This window comes from Phyllostomus discolor, chromosome 4, assembly GCF_004126475.2.
Source record: "Phyllostomus discolor isolate MPI-MPIP mPhyDis1 chromosome 4, mPhyDis1.pri.v3, whole genome shotgun sequence".
Classification (NCBI taxonomy): Eukaryota; Metazoa; Chordata; class Mammalia; order Chiroptera; family Phyllostomidae; genus Phyllostomus; species Phyllostomus discolor.
The window spans coordinates 12009921-12035720 of record NC_040906.2 but is presented as its reverse complement, the minus strand read 5'-3'; the positions used below and the strand labels follow the sequence as shown (position 1 = coordinate 12035720).

General features: G+C 43.2%; 1 protein-coding gene across 2 annotated transcripts in view; it reads right to left on the bottom strand.

Annotated features, from left to right (window-relative positions):
• The window catches only part of PAX3 (paired box 3), a 92808-nt gene that overhangs the window by 25067 nt on the left and 41941 nt on the right, over nucleotides 1–25800 (bottom strand). For both annotated transcript variants that reach the window (XM_036022797.1, XM_028509710.2), the window contains exon 5: nucleotides 4186–4391. In XM_036022797.1, coding sequence (XP_035878690.1) covers nucleotides 4186–4391 — 206 coding nt within the window. The remainder of the gene's footprint in view (nucleotides 1–4185; nucleotides 4392–25800) is intronic.

Below are 25800 nucleotides of genomic sequence, written 5' to 3'. Positions count from 1 at the left end.
CTGGGGAATGGAACAGTGGAAGACGGCATTTGAGAATATGATAAAAGCTGGAGGCCTGCTCCCTAGTTAATGCCCTGTGTACACACACACACACACACACACACACACAGCAGGAGAAAGAGACAGAAGGAGGAGGAGGAGGTGGAGAAGCAAAGGCACACAATTTTGCGCACCAGTCTCCAGTCTCCTGAAGTCATCCATGATTTTCTTGGTCGTCCACAGACCCAGACAGAGATCACCTCCTCTAACCTACCTCAAATTGCAAAATTAGAAAAAAAAGATCTGAAGCACACCCGGATTATAAAAGAATTCAGTGACTTGCTCAACAAAATGCTTTGACAAGCTGAGGCCAAAACCCACATCTTCTGACTTCTAGTTAAAAGCTGTTTCTACAAGCAACTTCCTTTCCTGTCTTCTATTATCTTGGTAGCAACAGAGAATGATTCTTTCCTGCAACTATTTACTGCAACTTTTGCACATCATAAATATTTGTAAGTCATCCTTCCCCACAAAGCTTTAATGCTTGCGATCATTTACAAAATAACAGCTACCCAGGAAGTATATTAGGCAAATTAGTCTTTGGTGAACAACAATTCTTAGATTACATACTCAGATTTGGCTATGATAAACAACATAGCTACTCTCCCAACAAATTTTTTATGAAATGCTGACAAAGGTTTACATTATTATAGCTTTAGTCTCAGCTCTATCTAGAAGAATTTAGAAATATTTTTCCTCAAGGGGGAAAAAAAAGGAAAGTGTTTGGGTTTGGGGTTTTTTTTTTTAGTTTGGTAGTTGGTTTTCCCAGGTGCCCCAAATTAAACTAACTCACACTTTCTGGCTATCACTCAAACTGAGTTGACTTTGCTACTGCTTTCCCAGCTCCTTCTAAAAACTAAAGGGTTTTGTTCTGGCATTTTAATCAGTGATTAACTACTCCCTTCTTTTTCCTGCTGGGTTAAGTAAAAGATCCATATGCCGGGTGTTGCAGGGAATTTGTTAGGCTGTAGATCATAGCCGTGGCTCAGGACGTGATGTGTCTCAAGGGAACTAATGAAGCCATAAGGAATGTAAAGTGTCACCGGGTTAAAGCCACATTAGGACAGCTGTTAAGTTAATGAGGGCCCTGCTCTGGAGAGGAGGTCACTGTAGAGAAAAATATGAACCACTCTCTATTGGTTTGATCCCATGTCCTCTGGAAGTTAATGGGCCATTCTTACTCTCTGACAGTCACGGAGCCGGGTGCAAATGCCAGGCACTGTCCGAGCCACAGGGGCTTGTGACTTATCCTGTCCCCCGTCCTCGTCTTTGGCAAAGGCAAGAATGAAGTAGAGCAACACCGAACACCCTTTGCAGTTTTCCATCACTCGCTTTGTTTGATTTCCTTAAAAAGCAAGGTTTATTTATTTGACTCTGAATTTGGAGCTGATATTTGACCTATCTCAAGGCCAGCCATGGAGTCTAGGGACCAAATCCTGGAATACAGTGCACGCTCAGTAAAGGTTTGCGGAAAGAATGGAGGGATTTAAACCAGGTACCCGTGCAACTATAATAAAAGCAAAATAGATTTGATGCATATAATAATTATAGCACTGTCATATACAATATCATAATACGTATACCATATATCATTATGTAATAATACAATGCTTAAATATGCATATTATTATGGTGTATGGTTAGAGGAGATCATTTCTGGGAAGAAATGCCCCCATGTAACAGGAAGAGGGGCTGAAGAGTACTGAGTGGAAACTGGCGTATCTGCGATCCTCACTTTCACTCAGCCTTCCCCCCACCCCCCATTGTCACAATCAGTTGCCTGCATTCCACCTCTGAATGCCTTTCTCGGCCCCCTTTCCTCTCCCATCACATTGCCATCACTGACCTATTTCGCACCCACAGCCTCCCCTGCCTATCACACTGAGTGTAAGCGTCCCAGCCTGACACCCAGGGCTTCCACAGGATGGCCTCAGCCTAGATTTCCAGCCGTATTCCTTCCTGCCACCCTCCACTCCTTACCCTCCAACCACGCTGAACTATTCCCTGCTCCCTCAGTGTGAGTGAATGTGAGAAGTCACCTGATGTGTAACTCATGTGCTTCCAGCTCCCTGTGCTTTTGCTCACATCATTCCCCCACCTGCCCAGTCCAATGAGTAACTATTTCACCTCGAAAGTCCATCTTAAATCTTCTTTCTCTATGAGCCTCCCTTGTTTGCTCCAGCAAGAGCTCATCCTTTCCTCTTCTCAACTCCCACTACATTTTGTCTCTTTCTTGTGGTACGTGTCTGCTTTGTTTTGAAAATTACTTGTGTTTACTTTATTACCCATATTAATTATAGCTCCTTAAAAGACTCATTTTAATTCACCTTCGCATTCCTCGACTTCCCTAGCACTGAGACGATCATTTGGAAAGTTACATTGAAAACGACGATTCCTCTAACTAGACTCTGCAGCCTGGAACGGGTTACTGCTGTAAAATTCCATGATAGCCGAGGTAATTACCTGCATCTGAGGAAGTGTTGATCACTGTAGCGACCATATCAACTGACTCGTTCACTGCTGAGTTCCCAAACTCACTTTGACTATAAAAGTTCGGTGTCTGGGAATAACACAACATTTCCAAATAAGGTGACTTAACTTCTGGATTTCCAGGATACTCTAACAGGGGTGTCCAACCTTTTGGCGTCTCTGGGCCACACTGGAGCAAAAGGAGTTGTCTTGAGCCACACATTAAAGACATTGTGACATATAATCACAGACACAAAAAGTCTCCTAATGTTTTAAGTAAATTTATGATTTTGTGTTGGGCCACATTCCCAGCCATCCTCAGCTGTACTGAGCCCGCGGGCTGCAGGCTGGACACCCCTGCAAGACATTTATAATCTTTCAAACGATGCTTTATGTCCTCGAGGGGAAAGTTCATCATTAATGATGAAAGCATTATTCTGTCACTCAACAGAAACATATTATCCCCAAGAAGCCCTCTCCAGAGTGTAGTTGACTCTTGAACCACACAGGTTTGAACTGCGTGGATCCACTTACATGCTGGTTTTCTTCAGCAAATACCTACAGTGTTCTCAGCCCGCAGCTGGCAGTTTGTGGGTGCAGAGGACTTGAGCGCACTGGGATTTTGGTATCTGCGGGGCGCTCTGGAACCAATCCCCCAGGGATCCCAAGGGGCAACTAAATTTTCCAGGAGTCAAGAGTTATATACAGATTTTCAACTATTCATGACTCAGCACCCCTAACTTCCATGCTGTTCAAGGATCAGGTGTACATCTCACAGTTCCAAAGATAACTCAAACTATTCTCAAAATAATATAGTTACTTGAAATGCTTCTAGACAATAAATCCCTTAAAGGAGGGGATTTTTACCTTACACACGTTCGCACATCTTCGTAACTGAAAGGCTGTGGAGAGGAAATGCATGGAGTCCCATTACCGCTGTCATTTACGAGCAGAGTAACTTTGGGGAATCACTTAAATAATCTTAAAAGTAAATTGGGGAGAATAATAGTACCAACCTAGGGTTTTAATGACGAGTAAATGGGTTCATTCATGTAAAGCACTTGGAACAATCCCTGGCACAGAAAAACCACTCCCAATTGGTTTGCTAATGTCTGTGTAGCACCCCCAAACTCCATATAATGCCTGGTACATAATTAGGGTTCCCGAAATGATGAGTGAAAACAGGAATTGACACATTTCTGTGTGTTACAGCTAACACAATCAAATTGTCCTACTAATAGACAAATTCTAAAATAAGAATGCACACTTTCATAAATACCAAAAAATGCCAAGAAGTATACATCATATCCATCATAAATGTAATTGGACTTACCAACCTATTAAGGGGAAAAAAAACAATTTTCTGACTGACTAGCAAAGTAAGATATTGCTAAGTGGCTATACCTAAAATGAAAGAGATGGGGGAGGGGAGGCTGAATCAGGCAAATGCAAATAAAAAGATAAAAGAGGCTGTAACATTTTCATCCTGACAAGGCAAAATATAAAGAAAAGGCATTAGAGAGAAAAGAGAGAACTTTATCATGCCAGAGGCTACGATTCACCAAGTGCCATCGCTAAGATAGCTACTGTCTTGGTTTCAAACCTGCTGTAAAGGAGAAGGCCCTTTCGGTTTCCATCCCGGACTGGGAGGCAGGACCAGCGCGCGGCCGCCAGTACCTGCACGCGGGCCTCCGTGAGCTTGGCCCGCTGCGCCAGCTCCTCCCGGGTGTAGATGTCAGGGTAGTGGGTTCTCTCAAAGGCTCGTTCCAGCTCTTCGAGCTGCTCTGCTGTGAAGGTGGTTCGGCTTCTGCGCTGTTTCCTCTTCAGTGGCAAATCAGGTTCAGAGTCAATGTCGGAGCCTTCGTCCGACTGGGGTGCTGAAGCTAAGAGAACGGGAGGAAAAAAAAGGGTAAAAATGTGAATCATAAAACGGGACTGAACAGCCACCATGATTCCGAGCCCAGTCTAAGGTATATTGTCTTTCCTGGAGTCCAAGCCCCTCCTTGCGATGTCACGTTATGAAACGGGATTTAATCTGCTCCCCTGCGCGGTCTGCTGGTGCCCCAAGCAGAAGTAATGGCACTCTGCACCTGTCCTTCTACGTCCGTTATGAGCTGTTAAGAAAACAGGGGCAGCACTTACTGCATTTTTAGGATCCTCATCCTTAGCATTTAATGGATGATGTGCTGAACGTCTAATGAATGAATCACATTTAATTTGGTTCTGGATAAACTTGCACCAACTTTTACACCAGAAAAATCTGTTAACACAAGTGACGTCTTAAATGAATAATCAAAAACCAACTTAGTACCAAAAGAAGCAACAATAATACGCTGTTGCAGGATTCCTATGAAGTTATAGATTCTACCTCTCCTCTAAGGAAAATCATATCTAACTATCTCATTACCAAACATCGGGAAATGCTTTGAGGAGAACTTAGAAACTGTCCATGTGAATCTAAAGGACAAATCCAGGAAGAAGCAGGCATCAACCGATAACCTGTCCCTAAACTGAAGTTCAGAGACTGGGTCCCTTCTGAATGGGAGGGCAGCTGCCGGGCCTGGCACCTCATTGAAGAACTCCGTACAAAATGAAATTTCAGGACCCTGTGTTCCAAAATTTCAAGGCAACGACAACAGAGTGTGAAACCACGCACAGGGCCCTTCTGAGTGTGGGGCCTGGGGCAACTGCCTAGGTCGGTCCCCGAAGCCAGCCCTGCTGTGGCCCCCTCCCCACCAAAGCTTGAATTTGCCTGCATTAATGTGCATCTGGGAAGGAGACTTCCAAACTGGTACCTAGGAAAGAGGAGAAGGTGCTGGGAAATCAGATGGGAATTTGAGGTCATGAAACAAGATGGCATCTGTGAACTGTGATAGTAGCAGAGCACCTGTGGGCCTGCAGAGGACTCTGAGTTTTGAGGGTGCACCCGACACAGGGCTCTGAGCAGGAGAGCAGCCCCTGGCCAGAGCCCTGGACACGAGGGCGATGGCAGAGGGCCATCAGAAGTCAGTCGGGCCGTAGATTCCAAGTATAGTGCAGGAATGCGAGCTGCCTGGCTCCAGAACATGTCCAAATGAGCTCTGAAAACTCCCCAGTAACAGGGGATTCCTCTAGGGAAGGGGCTGAAGTGTGCTCTCAGCAAACGAGGAAGGAAAGCCAGAAAATTGTAGATGATTAATGTCAATGTCAAGGTCACTCACTTGCACCCTCAGACTGGCAGAACCTGGGGAAACGCAGGGGAGGCTAGAAGCAATGTGAAAATGCAGTGTCTCCTCTGCTACTAATTCTTGGATCTTCAGCTCAAACTTAGCTCTGCCTTACGGAAATCTAAACTTTCATTCTGCATCAGTGTAAAGTATATGCTGCCCCGAACGGTACATGTCCAAAATACCCCATAAATTTAATTTTGTTTTTTTAATATTTTAACACATCTACACTTTGTTTATATTCAAACACCGAAATTGACAGAGTGAGTTAATATACACAGGACAAATTTCAAAAAGTAAATAACTTGTGCATAAAAGCAAAAAAGAGCTAAAATATGCACGGCATCTACAGTGTGTTAGACATTGTGCTAGGTTTTCAATTATGTTATCTAATGTACTATAAAATTGGTCTACTTTAATATAAATTAATTGTTTCAGAATGTTTTAGGATTAACTTTAAAAAAGAAAATAAATTTTCCTTAAGGATGGTGGCATTTTAAAGGAGGGCTAACATGCAAAGAAGTATGTGGTGCATTGCATCATACGCTTCAAAAGCTCCCAAGACAACTTGCATGCGTAAATGTTTGATAAATATGAGCCAAATTTTAAAAGCGATAATTTGTGCCTAGTGGTGGAGCAGTGGCTCTCACTGCAGTGCACGAGCCAGAGCACTTTTGGAGCACCACGGTCCCCCGGAACACTGGCTAACACTCGGATTGCTATCCCCACTTCTACAGTTTCTGTCCGCTCTGTAGGTCTGGGCCAGCTCGGAGAGTTTGCATTTTTATCACATTCCCAGGGGGTTGATGCTAATTTTACTGGTCCGGGACCACACTTTGAGAACCACCTCCACAGACCATTCTAGATGAATGATTCCCTTCCTTCTCAGAATTCCCAAATACAGCAAATATTACCTGCCACAATTTATCAAAAACATTGCTTCCACATGTGTATATATTTTAGTTATAAATAATATGTACCCCCAAGAAACAAACTACCTATTTCCCTCGGAGGACAATAAATTCCCATAAAATGTTTTCCTTTCATGGGTCTGGCTCAGGATGCCTGACTTTTCTGTCCCATGTGAAATCAGGTAACAGGACGGACCAAAGGCTTCCTCTGCCTGTGAGAACTTTAAATCTTTGCTGCTACTTTCTCTTACCATGACCCCATTAGGAGAATAGTATGTGGAAATTTTCATGTTTCCTTTGGGAGTCTCAGGGGTTATTAAATCCTCCCAAGTAAATATGATGTGTCATGCACTGTCAGGTCAATTAATCAAAATCATCTCTGGTTCCTGAAGAAAGGGGGACGCTTAGTACCAGCAAGAGCCAATTCTGAGGGTCAGGACCCCTGTGTTTCACCTTCAAGATGAACATCTCCCAGAATATAAACTCTGGGAGCACGAGGCCTCTCTCTGGCTTGTTCACTGCAGGAAGTCTGGGAACATAGTAGGTGCTCGATACATACATGTTGACTAAATGAGTATGCCAGGTAAAATTTAAGTTTTGAACTAACACTGATTTCTCTATCGTCCTTATATTCTTAGATGGCTGTTCTGCTTGTATGAGTCTCCCAACATCTTTTCACGTGAATGTTGGAGGTCTGTGACTGCTCTAAAGTTACTTGGAAATTCTCACAAGTATTTGCAATACTTGCATTTTTCTGGGGGATATTTATCTTTTTTTTTCCAAAAAGGATTATGATTTGATTTTATTTTTTTAAAGATTTTATTTATTTATTTTTTAGAGAAAGGGGAATGGAGGGAGAAAGAGAGGAGAGAAACATCAATATGTGGTTGCCTCTCACACATCCCACTGGGGACCTAACCCACAACCCAGGCATGTGCCCTGACTAGGTATCGAACCGGTAACCCTTTGTTTCATAGTCCAGTGCCTAATCCACTGCGCCACACCAGCCAGGGCAGGATTATGATTTTTAAAAAGATGAACAACACCAGCAACAAAAATTACATTTTCTTTAAGGAGCTAAATAATCACTACTTTTATTTCTAGTCTGTTTATTCAAAAGCAATCCAAAAGGTTACATCTAAGTAGTAGAGCCTCCACATGACATCATTTCAACAGTCACAGAGGAAATAATTTTCCTGATTTTTTCTGGGGGAAATTATCTGAACCAACTGATCGTTTTTGGCAATATGAAGCCACAATTTTGCAACTTAATTCTAACTTTTCCCCATCTGTAAACCCCAAAAGGATGTGGGCTTTAAAAATATGTTAAGTCAGCAACCCAAGATTAATCTACCAACTAAGAAGTACTAGCTATTTCTAAAGATGGAAATACTACTTTCTGTTATCACTCAAGAAAAATAAAATTCCTTATCTACCCAGAACAAAGTCCACAATGTCCCGAATTTGAATCATTCAGTTTTTACCAAAAAATAAATCTAAAATTTAAATCTTATGTTAACAGCACAAAAGGAATTATTTTGTGGAATATCATCTATTTTATATATTCAACTTCAGTCACGATATTAGAACAAATTAGATACTAGAACAAAATAGATACTAGATACAAAGTAACCTATCTTGCTAAATATTAACCAAAGATAGCTGGACAGAAAGAAATTATCTATTGTTTTTTTCTGTACAGAATATCTAAGGCTATGACTTGGAAGTTGCAAGCAGCATTATCAAGACAGTTATCTAAAGTAGTAATAAATTGATAGGCTCTGGTGACTAGGTTTAAATATAATCTCTTCAATAATATGATCTCTTTAGACAATTTCTACTGCCTACCCTTAATATTAAGGGGAGATTTTTCAATTACTTTTAAGTTTCTTGATCATATTCTACACATGCCTTCACAAACTCTATTATTCATTGACCAGAAATAGTAATCCCCCAATTTCAAATTCCAGAATAGTTTTCATTAGAAAATCCATATCAATATATAACCCATGGCCTTTTAAGTGGGATTTTTATTGCTTTAAATTGCATATGCCAACCCATATTCTCATTGAAAGTTTTCACTCGGTTACCCAAATGCCCTCACAATCCATTCTCTGACGTATACATGAATTTAACTTAGTGTCACAATGAACCTGAAGCAAACCTGACCAAGAGGGTGAGGATGTCTCTCTGTTCCCCAGGTAACTAAACAAAAACCCTGTGAAGTAAAGACTCACCCCCATTGTACAGAAAAAGGAAGCCGACTCAGTGAAGCTACTCTGGGAAGCTAGGATTTAAGCCAGGTCTATGGGACTTCAGAAAACAGACCCTCTTCCAACCTGCTGTGTCCTAAATAGGTGCTGATTTGCTTATCACACCCACTCACACACATACACACACACATGCTCGCACAGTCTTTTTGAGGAGAAACACCAGAAACCAACCAGAACAGGAAATGTAATGTAAATCATTTAGCTGAATGACACTATTGCTCTAATTTGTCCCAAACTTTCAAAAACTTCCTAGAATCAAATGAAACGTACAGAAATACAACAGTTTGGTCAGTATGATACACCAAATCAAACAATTTTTCTAATTGAATTCAACTCAACAACCATATACAGAACTCTACATATTCAAGATAAACTGTACTTACTAAAACAACAGTAAAGTGCTAGGAGATTCATGCATTCACCAAGATCATGAATGAATTTAAGAAACCAAAATAGTCAGTCTGACCGCTCATGGCCCTGGTGAGAATGATCACAGATCCACAGATCACAAGATACGAAGGTTTTAAGGTCCAGGATCAATCTAGAACAAACTGTTGTTCACAAAGAGTCGAACTGATCACTCCTTTTATTACACTTTCATAAAGCCTTCTCTTTTGGGGCCAGAGGTGTTAAAGACATCTTAATGAAAGGAATACCAAGAGTTGTAAAGAACCTCACGCTTTTTAAAAATAACACTTTTGCAGCAGTTTGAGGTTTAAAAAAATTGAGCACAGGGTACCAAGTTTGCATACACCTGTTCTCCCCTCCCCCATTCCTTCCCTCATTACCAACATCGTGCATGAACGTAGTACTTCCGTTACCCGTGACACACCAATATTTATATATCATCATTAACTAAAGCCCGTGGCTTGCACCAGGACTCCCTCCTTCTGTTGGACAGCTTTATGAGTTTTCACTAACGTCCAGTGCTACGTACCCACCATTACAGGGAGGATGCAAAGCTGACATAAAACACCCTAATCTCCTCCTATTCACTCCTCTCTTCCTCACCACCACGATGTCCGATGTCCGACCAAAACTTTGTAGCACACAGTCAATATTTATTCAGAGTATCTACACCCGTCTTTCAAATTCATTTTAGATAAAAGTGCAGGAATAAGTCACTTGAAATCTGTTGACTATTCACAAGTTATTCAGCAGAGACCCTAGAGCCACCACGGGAAGTGTCAGCTCCCCCGGGCACCTGAGTGCTTCTACTCTGCGCTTCGTTAGCAAGTTCATTTCTCCTTCCTGCTCCGGCTGATGTCAGATCTCAGGAGCCACATCCTCAGTCAGCCCCACCACGCAGGTTAGCTCCCAAGAATAACCTCGGGAGAATGAACATCGTCCGTTAGAAAGGAAAAGGAACACACCTAGGCAACAACCACCAATTCTCCCCCCACAGAATCACAAATGCTTCCTGCAGAAGCAAATCCAACTGGGAGGAGAAGGCGGACCAAGTATTACCACCAGCGGACCAACCATGAAGTTTAATTAAAGCAGGAATTACAGAGTTAGAGCGTATGTCTTTGTCCATTAACCCTTTTTGACCTGTTCTGTAACCTCAGGAAATACTCATCCTAGTTACCGCTATTATAGATGAGATCTTACCTCAATTGTATAGGGATTTAGTCACGTGAGATTCTATAATCATTGGTTTCCAGACCAATATAAGTCAGAGATGAGAGACAGGCAAAAAAAAAAAAAAAAGAGGGGGGTGGACAAAATAACTCACAAGCATGAATCTGGCACATTGTCTTTTTTCTCAGCAAGACCTTCCATTTGAATAATTAAAGGATCAAAACATGACAACCATTTAAACTCTGTGTTTGCCCCAGATATAATACAATGCGACTTACAGACGTGGAGGAGGTGGGGGGGGGGGTGGCCCTTTCTGCAGGCACGGAGGCTGAACTTCCTTAGTCATCACCGGTCACTTACTCTAAGGTGGCCTCAGACCAAACCAGAGGGTCTTTGCGTGTGTGCTGACCTTTCCAAGCTAGACCTGTCGGCATTTGTACTCAAAGCTGTGTTCCACTGATTTAAAAAAAATACAGAAGACAAATGTAAAAATCGTTTCTGAGAGGTCCGTGAGGTTGTTTTACCCTGTGTCTGAGTTTCAGAGTACTTCGCAGAAATATTCCATGAGGTCTCTGACAGGGCAACCAGAAGTCTGATGCTCCTACTTGGCTAATTGAGGAAGGTCTCCTGTGTTTGTGGGTTGCACGATTCCACTCGAAGGGGATAGTGGGACAACTCACTGATTTCTGGTCTGAAGTAGCCCCTTTACCCGGAGAGAGGTGTGAATGACCCCTCTCGTGTTTACTCGGGTGAAAGCCAGGAGGAGTGAAGCAAGACTGATATTCCCTCCCAGACCCAGAGTAAATGACAAATGACATTTTCCCTTTGTGATCTTTGGGATTTTTGTTGACTTATTTGGAGGCTTTTGTTGGATCCCAAGAAATGGCCTGTGGCTGAAGCCTATTCTCCCGATTTCCACGCTCCATCTGTGGAATCCATCAACGGGGCATTTACCCTCATTCAGAGCTCTGACACCTGCCTGGCAGGGAGCAGCAGACACAAAGAAAGCGGGAGTGGATGAGAAAAGGGAGGTTGGTTTTTTTTTTTTTCTTCCAGAGGAGGGAGGTGGGGGAGGTTGAAATGGATGCACAGTAGGGGTTAATCCAATCCAGTGGAGAGACTTGAGCACCTGGGAGCTTCTCTTCCACATTAATTCACAAGCTAAGAAGTAATCAGTGACATTGTTTTTCTGTGGTTTAAAATTGTGTATATGTCGAGAAGAGAAGAGAGAGACACGCTGAAAGGAACAAGCACAAGGTTTCCACAAAAATCCTCAAGTAGATCTAGAAAGTCTGGGAGCCTAACAATCTCTCCAGCAACAAACCGAGCGACCCAGAATTCCTAACCCAGAGCTAGGACTTGAGTAATTGTTATTTTGTTAGTTGATAAATTAGGAAACATGAATTACAGCCACAGCAGTGGTCTATTTGGGGGCGGAGAGTCTTGTTTTGTTTTCATTGCCTCTACACTTTTTTATGAAAATGTGCCTGCACAGCAATCTTCAACAAATGCCAGAGAGAGAGTGAGGGAGGGAGGGGGAGAGGGAGAGAATGTATGGCAAGGATATGCTGGACTCTCTTGCAGGGAGGTGCTTTTAAGAACACCCAATCGAATGAAGACCCTCCAGTCATTTACCGACCCTGGCGCCCCCCGTGCCCAGCCAGTCCCCGTTGGGGAGCTGGAGACTTGTAACGCTGTTCCCCTCCCCTCTCACCCAGGTCCTTCCCTCAGAAACCGCCCTCTCCCAGCACGGGGTCATTAGAAGGAAAATAAGCTCCTGCCAGGTTGGTGCTAATCAAAATAGCGCAAATAAACCCTGACACTCAACAACTCCCCGAGTGCCTGCTGCCCTGGGAGGTGAGTACAGATTGCTTATGAATATGAGCGGCTGCGGGCACGGCCCACGAGGGCCCGCCCCGCGCCCCGTCGCCCCGCAGTTATTACTTTAAACGCACAGCGTGGGCGTTGGTGTTTATTTAAGATAAGGGCTGAGGAGCGGAGGCTGGAAGAACCTCCAAGCTGCCCCCGAGGCGCGGAGTTGCGCTGCCCCAAACAACCCCGTATCCCAGGGTTCCAGCCACTGAATTTCGGCCGCAAGCCGGGCTGCTGTCCACCTTCTATGGAGAAGCCTTTCTGTGGATGGCGGCCACCTTACCATCAGCCTCTTAAAAGATTGTAACAGCGAAGCTACAAAACGAAACAAAAGCCACGTTTATTATTTGTAGCAGCAATATTCGCTGGTGTGTTTAAGTAGAAGCGTGCCCGTAGACTTTCTCTTTCCCCTGACGCATGCAACATTTTGCTTGCGGGAGTCACAGAATCCCAAAACAAACTACCTGCTCCAGCACCTCCTTCCAAAGGCTCAACGGGAAGCAGGAATGTGGCACCCGCCCGAATTCACCGAGTGGCTTCTTAAAGCCTTTATTTGGAGACTTGCCGTGTATAACAACAATTCCTTTCCCAGCATGGATCTCCCTGGTGAGGTAAAGCTCAAGTCACACCTCCTTTAGGCCACCCCTGCAAATAATTTCCAGTTGCAATTTTTTTACATGGCTTTTTTAAACTCCATGGTAACCGCCACCAGAGCATTTCAAAGAGAAAAAGAGCTGAGAGCCCCAAGAAAATGTGTTGCTATTCAATTAGGAAAACTGATTAGTTAGCTAATTAATCAGCTAACAGCTTTCTAAGAATAGTCTCCCATGATAAGAACTTTCCCCCCTCGAGAGCTTAAAAGTCAGTCATAATTAAAGGGAAGAGGCAGAGCTCTGGCCGCGGGATGGCCAGTCTCCGGGTCTCAGAGCTGGAAGCCAGGTTCTGGGTTAGCACGGTGCGATTGGGTTGCACGGGGCCAAGAAAGGTAATTTGCACTGTGAAGGGGAACAGGAAAAACGGTAGTTCTCCTGAAAGGAAAAGGGCCAAGTGACTTTTATTTACAATTGCCAAGAGAGAGGCTATTATTGGCCATATGTGGCACAATTGCCCCTCTTATCTCGGCTGGCCATCGTGTCCTCTGGGAGCTGTTAATGAACTGGGTAATTGAGCTGCTGACATGTGTTACCAAAACAAAACAATAGGAAGAAGAGACAAATGAACATTTTATTTGCCAATCAGAGTAGGTCCGGCTTTTCACAGCGCTGCGGCTAAGTAACTGACTGAATACATAAAACAGTGCATTGAGAGCAGGCAGATGCAGACACAATAATAGTTAACTGACAGCTTATGGCCCATCTGTGCTTAACATTTTGTTAAAGAAATTACTTGACTTGCTAAAGAGACGAACCATACAGCTGCCCCAAGTGCTGCGTTATAAGACATAAATCGTTAGCCAAACTGCTTCATTCTTAAAATGACAATGCTTATTAACAGTTATGTTGGGACATTTTGTCAGCACAGCTTGACACAGTTATTACTTACAAAAAAAATGTGACAACTCATAGATATTCAATGGAATTGAGTTGGGGGAAAAATCAAAACAGGGCAAACAATTTGAAAGAACAATAAGCATTTCTAACAGTTCACGATTAAATGTGCATTTCTAAGATGCTATGAATGAAAAAAAAATCCCAATGAAATAGAACAGAAGATCGTGTTCCGTGTAGTGATTATGTACCTTCTTCCATTTATAGCATATTTATTTGGTACTGTGCAATATTGGAAATGCTCTCATTCTGGGTTGATTGCATTAATTTCCTCAAGGCTATCAGAACAATAAAACAAGTAGTTTAAGAAATAATTATATCTGGCCCCTTCATTTTCCCAAACAAACTCACCTTCCTCCTTTGGATAAACAGTTCTTTAATAAGGAAATAAAACCCATGTTACAAAAGACTAACTTTAAAAGGAGATTTAGCTCATGTTTTTGTGACTGAATCGGAATTAAATGCACAGTTTTTGATGCACACGTGGTTCGCCCACTGCCATGTAGAGTAACTTACCTCTGAAAAACGTTTTTCTGTACACTGGTTAACCAGAGGCAGAGCATGGCTCTCTCAAAGCCCATCTCGTGACGGTTCCTTCAACATTCTGGGCAAAATTGCATCAATAATGGCGATGGTGATACAAGAAAAGCTGCTGTTCAATGGCTCACTGACTGCTCACACTAGCCAGCCCCTGCCTCCTGAGTCCCTTACCTTTTCTTCCATTTTTACCCCAAACCCTGTTTGGAGGGGTGTTGTCACCCCCACCTTATAGATGAGAAGGAAGGAGTCCAGAGAGTATGTCACAGGTCTGTCCCACAAGGACACAGAGAGCTACCCAAAGATAAGATCATATGTATCGAATATGCACTCTCCTAGGCATTGTCTTTTGAGGAACAGGATTGACGTGGGCGGGAAGAAAATCTGTGGCCAATATTGTCCCGTTTTTTTCCTTCCTGGTCTACAGTGCCAGGGCTCATGTCACAGTCAACCCTGCAAATAGGTTGTAAAAACACGACCACAAAAGAGGAGTGACACTTTCAGTGGTGGTTGGTGGATGTGAAAACCATGTTATGTGTAGTTACTAAGAAAGAATTCTTGCTATGAAACCTAAACCTCAGCTGTATTTACTGAGCTTTAAATGCGACACAATTAGACTCGTGACACTATCACCAAAGACAAAGAACCACCCTGCCTTCAACTTTACTTTCCACCACGGACTGTTTTTTTGCTATTGTTGGCATCAGCCATTTTTAAAGCCAACAAATAAACGAAGGCTCCATACACAAAAGAGGCAACAAGTCACACAGACAGCCTTTCGGGGGCAGAAAACAAAGACTGCTTTGGCCATCCTCGTTAAGACAAGACTACTCCAAAGCACACACGACCCATAGAGCTTTGTCCACCCCACTACCCTTTGCCAGGACTAGCATGATGGCAGATGTCTGGACAACGGAAGAAAAACAGGTTGAAGAAGAAAGTTAAAAACTACACGTAGGGGGCCAGACACCTATGTAAAGAGCTAAGAAGATAAATGACTCAGAGACCTGAAGTTCCCAACAAAGCATTTACCAAACGGCAAATCATCGGAAGAAGGCCTTCCTGTTACAGCTGAAACCCGAAGAAGGCGGGGCGGGGGGGGCGGGGGCGTTATCCCAAAGCTTTCATCTTTCCATAAACAATTTTTGAATCCCAGGGATGTGGCCGATATTGCCCCTGAGGCCATGGATGCAAATATAAGTATTATATGGAACTCCAACCTGGGGAAGTAAGACTCCAATCACCCAACTTCCACTCCGGTGCTTTGTCCACCGAAGCAAAGCCCAGCATCGGTGTGTACAAAAGATAATCCGGCCATGCCCTGCAGCAACAGAAAGATTAAGTAGCCTCTCCAGGCTGAAAAACCTAGATACATTATTTACTACATAACAGAGCCACACAGCCTGTGAGGCTGCGATCTTAGATACAGAGATCAAATTAATATCATACGTAACTGCTTTCACTGACACCTCCACCACGGCATTCCCGGACGGTTTCTTTGCTTTTTGTTTTCTGCTGGGTTCCATAAGGAAGAGCAGGGGCAGAGCAGGGAGGTTGTTGTGAAAGTCCAAATCTTAGCAGGCTCCATGATTGCTTGTGGGGAGACAGAGAGAGGGAATCTCTCTCAGAGAGACGGAACACAAATGAAAGGGGGAACTTTCTGGAGCCTACAGGGAAGGCACGCTGAATTCTCTCACTGGCAAAGAAATTAGTAGCAGCATGGAGGTCGTCATCGGAAATCACTCGTGGGACACGGACTGTGTGAGAAGTCCTTCCCTGGAGGCTAGGAGGAAAGAGCTAATAAAGAGGAGAGTGTGGATTTCCCCTTCCCCACTGGTCCTGCAGAGGTGTGAGGCTCAGGGCCAGGAGGCTGGGTCTAAGAGCAGTCAGTGTCCCATCTCACCAGAGGCCTCAGGGAGACAGGACAAACCAGTCAAGATGACTAAGTAGATGATGGGAATGATTTGTCCCCGCCCTCAGATAAGCGCAGCTGCTTTTTTAATTTTTGTTTTCTTCTCTTCGTACCTAAGCAACTGTCCCCAGCTGAATGTCACAGTGGAAGACCTCCAGCTGGGGAGGCAGACCGCCCCGCCCCAAATACCCACTTGTCCACTTCCTCTCGGATTTGGGGCAAAATACCTAACCCTCTGAACCAGTTTTTCATTAGTAAAATTTTCTTGAAAACATCTGCTTCGAAGGCTGGTTTGAACCCTGCGGAGGTCGCGGTTGATCTGAGAGATACAAACAAACTCTTTCCTTAAATATTGTTCCATATATGGGGTGCACAGGTTCAAGGTCTTGGCTAGCTTGAATGTTACGTCTTAACATTAGTCACATACAAATGCATATGCACCCAATAAATGCATTCGTGTATATAAATATGTATATAAGTAATATCTTTAGTAGCAGGCTTCTACATGAACTATCGGACAATTGCCTTGCCTCTCCACATTGCCTTTTCAGGAACAAACCGGCAGAACTGGAGGGAAGTGGGTAAGGAAGTGCTTGGTGGGAGACAGTAAGGGAGAAGAGGAAAGAAGAGAAGGAAAGGAAAGGGAGGAGGCTCAACTTTCCATGTTAGCAAAGAGTAGCAACGCAGTTACTCGGTTTCAGAGTCAGGGGGTTAACTCCAGGCACTCCTTTCTCCAAAGTACTCTGACTCAGAACACAACTCCTTTTAAGTTAGGAAAAGCCGATCTGAGGGGGGGAGGGGGTCTAAAAACATGTCCTAATCCTTAGTAATTTTGAATGAATTAAGGACCCTCCTGGATGCAGTCAGAAGACAGTCATACTCATCCTTCCTACCCACACCAGCCAGTAATTTTAGCTGGAAATCCCGCGATCCATAGGTCGTGACAATGCTAACGTTTAAAGAATGGACTGTGGACTCAGTTTGAACTCAAGCCCTAATCTTCACCACTCCACACTTCATTCCTACGAGGAGTTTATTGGACAAAAGATACTATATTTCTTATCTGAATGGGTTTTTGTGTTTACATTATAAAAGTACATTACATTATAAAATAAAATTTGGGCAGTGTCTAAAAACAATGATCGTCCCAGAATCCAAACACCGTTCATTTTATTTTTTTAAGATTTTATTCATTTTATTTTTAGACAGAGGGGAAGGGAGGGAGAAAGAGAGGGAGAGAAACATCAGTGTGGGGTTGCCTCTTGTGCGCCCCTCACTGGGGACCCAGCCCTCAGCCTAGCCATGTGCCCTGACTGGGAATCAAACTGGCAACCCTTTGGTTTGAAGGCCAGCACTCAATCCACTGAGCCATACAAGCCAGGGCAAACAAACAGTATTCATTTTAAATTAGAGAGATTATGTAAATGGATGGGTGGGTGGATGGATGGACAAGGATTGACCAAACTCTTACTGTGGTTCTTCCTATTCTTCTGTTCCAGGATGCTATTAACAAAATAAAAGTTTTTTTAAACTGTCTCTAGCAAGTGTTCAAATGAACTTATCTTTGTTGTTTTAGTTATAACAACAACATTGTCTGGTTGGTAGTATTGTCACTACGTGAGAATTTAACTTGAGTTCAAAAACGAGGTAGCATTACTTCTTCCAATTTGATAAAATACACCTGTAGATACATTTGAGTGTGCAAATATAAGCATTTGCCCATCTCTATATCTGGGGATCAAGATAATTGGCATGCATTCTCACTGCAGTCCTGTAACACAGACATGCAATTCATTCAAACAAGCCTTGAAGCCACTCCCTGCTCTCACAATAAATAAGCCATTGTTTTAAGAAAGCTTGTCAAAGGCTGGTGGTTGTCCGACCCAACCGTTTCTCCCAAATCCTCATCCCCATTTCTAAGTAGGCTGCCATTAAGGAAGGGGAGATCTTTAAAATGCTTCCTTCTTCCTGGTAGAAGATGCCAGAGGAAGACCAGTGTGTGCACGTCTGAGCCTAAGACTGTGGCAGAGAGAAGGTGACTGGAGAAGAAAACAACAGAAGAAAACCAAGAGAAGCGTAGGAAGACAACCTGCCCCGTCACTAACAGTGTAAACTGCAGGAGGAAAAACTAGGAATATATCACTGTTTAAAATATTTTTTCTAGCCCTGGCTGGTGTAGCTCAGTGGATTGAGTGAGGGCTGTGAACCAAAGCGTCACAGGTTCGATTCCCAGTCAGGGTACATGCTGGGTTGCAGGCCATGGCCCCCAGCAACCGCACATTGATGTTTTTCTTTCTCTCTCTCTCTTTCTCCCTCCCTTCCCTCTCTAAAAATAAATAAATAAAATATTTTTAAAAAAGAAAGATCACTTTATTAAAGAAAATATTTTTCTGCCCAGGTGTTTTGGCTCAGTGGATTGAGCACATGAGCACAGCACAGGCCTGTGAACCAAAGGGTCACAGGTTTGGTTCCCAGTCACAGCACATGCCTGGGTTGCGGGCCAGGTCCCCAGCAGGGGGCTTGTGAGAGGCAACTGCCCAGTGATGTTTCTCTCCCATTCTCTATCCCTTCTCCTCTGCCTAAAAAATAAATAAGTAAAACCTTTAAAAAATATTTTCTTCTACTACCTGCTACCGATGTTCATGTTTTATGTAGATGTGCTGCTTAGCATAGAATTTTAAAAGCATCAAAATTACATCAAAGATCATCACACCACAGTTTACCTTATGGATTAAAAATAATAATAACTGAGTTTCAAATGGAAGAAATGACAACTCTGACATCTCCTGGTTTGTTGGCGGCAGAGCTAAATCTCCCACCTAGATCTTCAAATTCTAAATTCTGGATCTTTCCTCTTTACCACACCATCAACTCACTTGACGTTTGAACTTTCTGTCTGTCTGCGTGTGGACTGACTTCTATTTCCCCATCATCTGGTAGCTAGAGTCCTTCTACCACTGATAAACCCACTGAACCCAAAACTCAATGAAACAAGATGAAACTACCTGGACTCAAGATGGGGACCAGAGGAAAACAATAAATAAAGGTCCAACATCTCAACCATTCTCTAGCCATCCATGACGTGATACTGTTTTTGGTTTTGACTTTTAAAATTCTTTACCTCATGATAACTTCAAAACAACTTATTTTAAAATGAAGTTGACACTCGAGTATGTCAAAGGACGTGTCCACAGTCTCCGCCACCAATTAGGTGTCGGGGTTGAACAGGCAACCACCAGTCCTCACTCTAAACATGCATGAAAGTGTTTTCTAGATCATCTATGTATCGATATCATTCACGAATGTCTTCACTCAAGTAACACAAATATGCAAGAGTTGATCATAGCAAGCAACAGTTACAAGAAATAATTGATATATTCCTGAGTAAATCAGCATTAAGATGTAAGAAACCATTAATTAATGTGCAGTGGACCATGTAAACAAAAACCTGCTAAGTGTTCGCCATGTGGACTTTTAAGTTTTTGGTTTTGTTTTGTTTTTAATATTTTATTTATTTATTTTTAGAAAGGGAAGGGAGAGAGAAAGAGAGCGAGAGAGAGAGAGAAACATCAATGTGTAGTTGCTGGGGGTCATGGCCTGCAACCCAGGCATGTGCCCTGACTGGGAATCGAACCTGTGATGCCTGGTTCCCAGCCTGTGCTCAGTCCACTGAGCTACGCCAGCCAGGGCTGGACTTTTAAGGTTTTGTTGGCATGGAAGAAATTCACTTCTCAGAATCCCACGTGCTTGCCGAAGCAGACACAGGGTTGGTCATACCATACATAACTCACTGTCTGTTTTCCTCAGCGTGCTCTGCGTGCCCAGCCACACGCAATGCCATGCACAGGTCTCAAGACCCATTCCAAAAAACCTCCCCTGAGCCTCCCTGGCATCAACAGTCCTCTTTCTCTGCACTACAAGAGCAGTCCATATTTCTCATACGTTCAGCACTTTTCCCTCTTAAATGAACTATTGACTAAACTTTCCGGTCAACTCTTCTGCAACCACACTGACTCCTCGGATTGACCACTTCCTCGGATTTATATAACTTTCATTGTGCGTCCCAGTGGTACGTTTTCATCCACGGGGCCAAACAGCCAGAGGTCAGCAAGCCCTCTGGTAAGTTCATAAGGACAACTCTAACGAATGCAAACACCACCTGACGAAGAGCAGGTTTTGAGGGGACTTGGTTCTTTGCCCGTTGAATAGTCCTGCAAGCGAAAAATTAGAGGCCATTCTAAAAGAAATGGCCTGGTGTGTCAAAGTTCAATGGTTATTCTGACTCCTGTGATGTTGAAGAATTCACAAAAGAAGAGAAATGGACTGATGCGGTCATGGCTTTGCCGCAAAATAAGAAAAGAGTAATTGAGAGGAGCACAGAGACCATTTTACCTCAATTTTTCATACGATTCCAGTTTGGGGGGCATCTGCAGGCAGGAGATAAGGAGACCCTTTCTGGGCTTTAATAGTTACCAGTGAGAGAAAATGTATGAAATGGTGTAGTGAGCTGTGACATTCACATAACGTATATCTTTTTGTCATCATCATCACAATATTGTAGTTATTATAGTAGGTCATTGAACACCGATTAAATAAAATTTATTGAACAATATTAAATTAAAGAGGAATCATATTACAACTTTCAGTCTACAGAAAATAAAAATGTAAGTATATGAGATTCTTCCCTGATCAACTAAAGACACTCGCCCCTCTTTTTCTCAAACTCCCTGATTTTCTGGGAATACAGGAAAGACACCAGCAGTGCCGTTCCTCTCTCAGCTTCACACCTCTCTCCCTGAGAAAATCCATCCTTTGTACAGTTTTTTTCTTCAGTCTTATGCCTGCGGGAAGATTTACTCTCAAATTCCAGAATGGTACACGTTTATCAATAAAGATGTGTTTCTTCTCCACTTCCAAAAAGGTCTGAGGAAGTCCCAACTTGAAAATACAGAGCCAGAAACAAATCCATGTTTTCTGGGGCCTGAAGCTTTTATAGTTTGCGAGGCGGAAGTGTTTAAAACACAGAAAACTAGCCCTGGCTGGTGTGGCTCAGTGGATTGAGCACAGGATGTGAACCAAAAAGTCGCCGGTTCAATTCCCAGTCAGGGCACATGCCTGGGTTGCAGACCAAGTCCCCAGGAGTGGACACAAGAGAAGCAACCACAGATTGATGTTTCTCTCTCTCTTTCTCCCTCCCTTTCCCTCCCTCTAAAAATAAATAAATAAAATCTTTTTAAACAATTAAAAATAAAGAACAGAAAACTAGCTTACTTTTGCATATTTCCCCCAAAGGACGACATGAACCCGTGTCACACTGTTGGGGCCCTTTGCAGGGATTTGGAGGGAGAACTTCCCGATGAGAACTCTGAAGTTAGCTTCCCTGTGGATCCTCTTTCTGCTCATGAGCCGCTGGTAAAACCAGGGTCCCCACGTGCCGTGCACAAGAGAAGACGCTCTTTCTGTATTCACCTTTCCTGCCGTGAACACAGTGTAAACAGCCCTACGCAACAGCAATGGCGTCCCATTCTACCCCTCAAATAGCAGGGACAGACAGGTCAACCGATACTCACAATGATCAGCTCCCTAGAGTCTTTCATGGGGCCTTTCGGTGTCCTCCCCAATTCCACTAAAATCAACCCGCAAAGGTAGCCACTTCCCCAGCCTGTGAGTAAAGCCCATCCTATTGTCCTATCAAGGGTCATAATGGAGACATGCAAGTTGTGGATAGTTCAGAGAACCTCAGGATAAACATGGGAAGCCACTTTTCTTTGTTTTCTAACCTTCAAGAAATACCTTGGGGACCTGGGACATATCCTAGGTGGGGATCTCGAGAGTGTGCTGATACTCTCATGAACTCACCATCACGAGGGTCATCCCTCTGCCCATATATCCCCTCGCATTCACTAGGCCTCAAAAGGAATGTAATTGAAACATGTATGAAATCCTATTTTCAATGATCATTTTCTACAATAGTTAGGTACTACTTTTGTAATAATTGAGAAGTACCCCCCCAAAACCTTGGCTACTTTTATGGGAAATTTGCAAACAATCTTGAGTCAACTCAACATTTTAATCAGCATGTGAAACCCTTTTGTACCTAAAAGATGTACCCTCCTAAACTTGAAAAAAAATCAGAGTAATAATCATGAACACCACTAAAAGTTCATGCCTGTTAATTAACTTCATACCATCCTGCACAGAGAATACTTGCACCATAGAAACTTGGGGGAAAATGTGATAAAAAGAGGGAACTGCACTGGACTTAGGTCTGATATAATACTCTAACGACTGAAGTGGAAGAAATGGGGCAATCACTGAGCTACAAAAAATAACTATAATAATACTGCTTTTGCTTAAATTCAGGCCCAAGGACATTAAAGTGTCATTTATCAAAATAATTCCTTGCATTTCTTCTTTACTTACATCTGAAAATGGGGTTTCAGACCCCATTCAGATGAGATATCAGATGAGAATAATCTCATCTGATATCTCTTAAATTCTGAATATGATACAGGACCTCACACAGTTTTACCCCAAATGGCTCATATGGGACTCAATTTCTTTACATTTATTTACATTTTTAATAGATTAAACACTAACTTTCACTTATCTCAGCAGTTCTAACACATTATCATTTGAGAAATATTTATTAAACATGAAATTGTGAGCTGATTTTGCCAAGGCTCCACAAAATTGAAAATACCCATTTGCTGTTAAAGGCCCGCCTATCCTACCACTGTTTGTCTTCTAGACACTGGTTCACAAAACCACACAGGTTTGTCCTAACTGGTGTGGCTCAGTGGGTTGGGCATCATCCCACAAACTGGAAGGTCACCAGTTTGATTCCAGGTCTGGGCACATGCCTTGGCTGAGGGTTCGATTCCCAGATGGGGCACTCAAGTGAGAAGCAACCAATCGATGTTTCTTTCATACATCAACGTTTCCATACTTCTCTTTCGCCCTCCTCCCCCCTCTCTCTAAAAATAAAAATAAATAAAATCTTTTTTAAAAGCTATACAGGTTTCAAGTGCACAGCTCAACGAAACATCATCTGCACACTGCATTGTGCGCTCGTTGCCCCAAGCCAAGTCTCTCTCTGTCCCCCTTTTCCCTTCCCACTGGTTATGGTCACACTGTCGTCCATGTCTATGTGTTATACATGTGTTTTTGTTTCATAAATGGATCACATAAGATTGTGTTATTATGTTTGGTTCCACCACTAAATATTATTTAAGGGAAACATTTGTCTTCTCGAAGTGTTCCAAAGTGTGGGTCTAGCCCGTCTCCGGTGAATGCAGAACACGGCCAACACACCTTCACATAAGTTGCTGCATCACCAGAAACTGCCAACAGAACTCTAATAGTAGAATCACCCCAAACATAGATGTAGCGCTAGCAAGTAAAATAATGCTTCCAAGTTAAAGACAGGAAGGTCTGTACCGGAGTCAGCCAAACACAACTCCCTGCCTGTCTTTGCCTTTCCTGTCATCTAGGAATGGTTTCTACATATTTAAGTGGTGGAAAATAAACAAATAACATCAACACATCAAAATTAAATGAGCCCTGGCCAGGTAGCTAAGTTGGTTACAGTGTCATCAGATACAGCAAGGTTGTGGCTTCAATCCCCAGCCAGAGCACATGCAAAAAATAAGTGGAACAACAAATTCTTTCTCTCTCTCTCTCTCTCTCTCTCTCTCTCTTTCTCTCTCTCTCTCTCTCTCCATCCCCCAACCCCCTTCATTTTTTCTCTAAAAAAATTACTAAAAAGAAATTTAAGAAAATTAAATGAAATCTTAGTGTCCATTAATAAAGTTTATTGGAACATAGCCATGCCCATCCACTTATGTATTCTTTATGTCTATGCACTACAAAGGCAAGCTGAGTAGTTTTAACAGAGACCAATGGTCCGCAAAACCAAAAATTTTCACTACATGTAAAGAGCCCTTTACAGAAAAAAATCATCATGGTCTATATAACAGCCAACATTGTATGGGTAATAACTATGCACCAGGAACCTCATCAAGCATCTTGATGGGCTTTCGTTCATCTAATCTTCAGACTGACACGATTTTATTATCCCCCATTTCACAGATGAAAAAACTGAGGCACAGAGAGAGTCACACAGCTAGCAGGGAGCACAGGTGGGGTTGGCAGAACATCTCTCTCATGTAGATGTTTGTGTTTATGAGTTCCACGCCTAACTTTATCCCCACGTTCCCTGTCACCACCAAAGCCCATCGCCACTATCATTATCCAAGAGCAGGCAAAATACACAACCCACAACGCTCCCTTTTCCACAGCACGATGCCAGCCCCAATCCCTGCGCAGTGGGGACAGAGGACCGCCTCATCCTGTTTCTGCTGCACTCACTCACCCATGTCCAGGCACGAACAAACCAGACTTGTGGGGGATTTTATCCCATGAGAGTCACATCTCTGTGATGTTACTCAGCTTCATGAAGCAGGTGCCAAATGTAACCTGTGGACTGATTGTGCCCAAGTATCAACCAACTGCTCGGTTCACAAGGAAACAGAAAACCAGGGCATTCTTTTAATTGGACAACGGTGTTCCAGGTGGCCTGGAATCTTGCTGTTGCTGTTATGTTAGTTCAATATTGACCGTTGCTTTGACTTCGGACTCTTGGATTGCCTCGGATTTCTATGCCATGAACACGGGACCGCTGACATGAACCACTGGCCACACCGCAGAAATGCTGGCACCATAGCGTCACCTAACTCCGAGTCCCAGGCCCCGATGCCCCAAACACCACTGCAATTTGATTCATCTGAGTGGCCAACACCAGGGCAGCAAACTGACCTTTTCAGAAACAAGGAAGCTAGAAGCAGGACAAAAGAAAGAACTGGTATTTTGTTCCCGGGATTCTATTCTCAACCCAGACATCCAGTTAGGCAAGCTACCTAGACTGTATGGCTTCTGGATTCCCCGTCGATAAAGGGGTAATAACAATCCACAGGTGACTGGGAGAGAAACAGTTCCGGGGGTGTGAACAAACTCTAGCAAATGTGGCATAGAAATATAACAGGAAAGTAAATTACAGCGTCGAAGTGTAAAATGCACACCCTGGTTGACATTAGTACGGTAACTTTCTCAAATGCTAAGGGCATTTTGGGGTGTGAATCAGGATCCAAAAAACTTCATGCCAAGCAAGGCAATGTCTATGCGAATAAACCCCAGATGGTGAACCACCAGGAACAGCAATAAAACAAGTTGTCAAAGACTTCACTAGAGTCCAGGTGCCAGGACATAACCTACACCCCACATATGTTTAGGCATATGTTTTCTTTCCTGGGGGTGGGGGGCGGGGATCAAAGTGTTTAATCACCTCATCACCAAATTTGTCTCCCACTTCCCATTCATGTATTCACCAAAGGCCTGTTTAGTGCCCACTCTGTGCCCAGCGCTGTGCAAAGCAGGACACTCACACAGGTGACC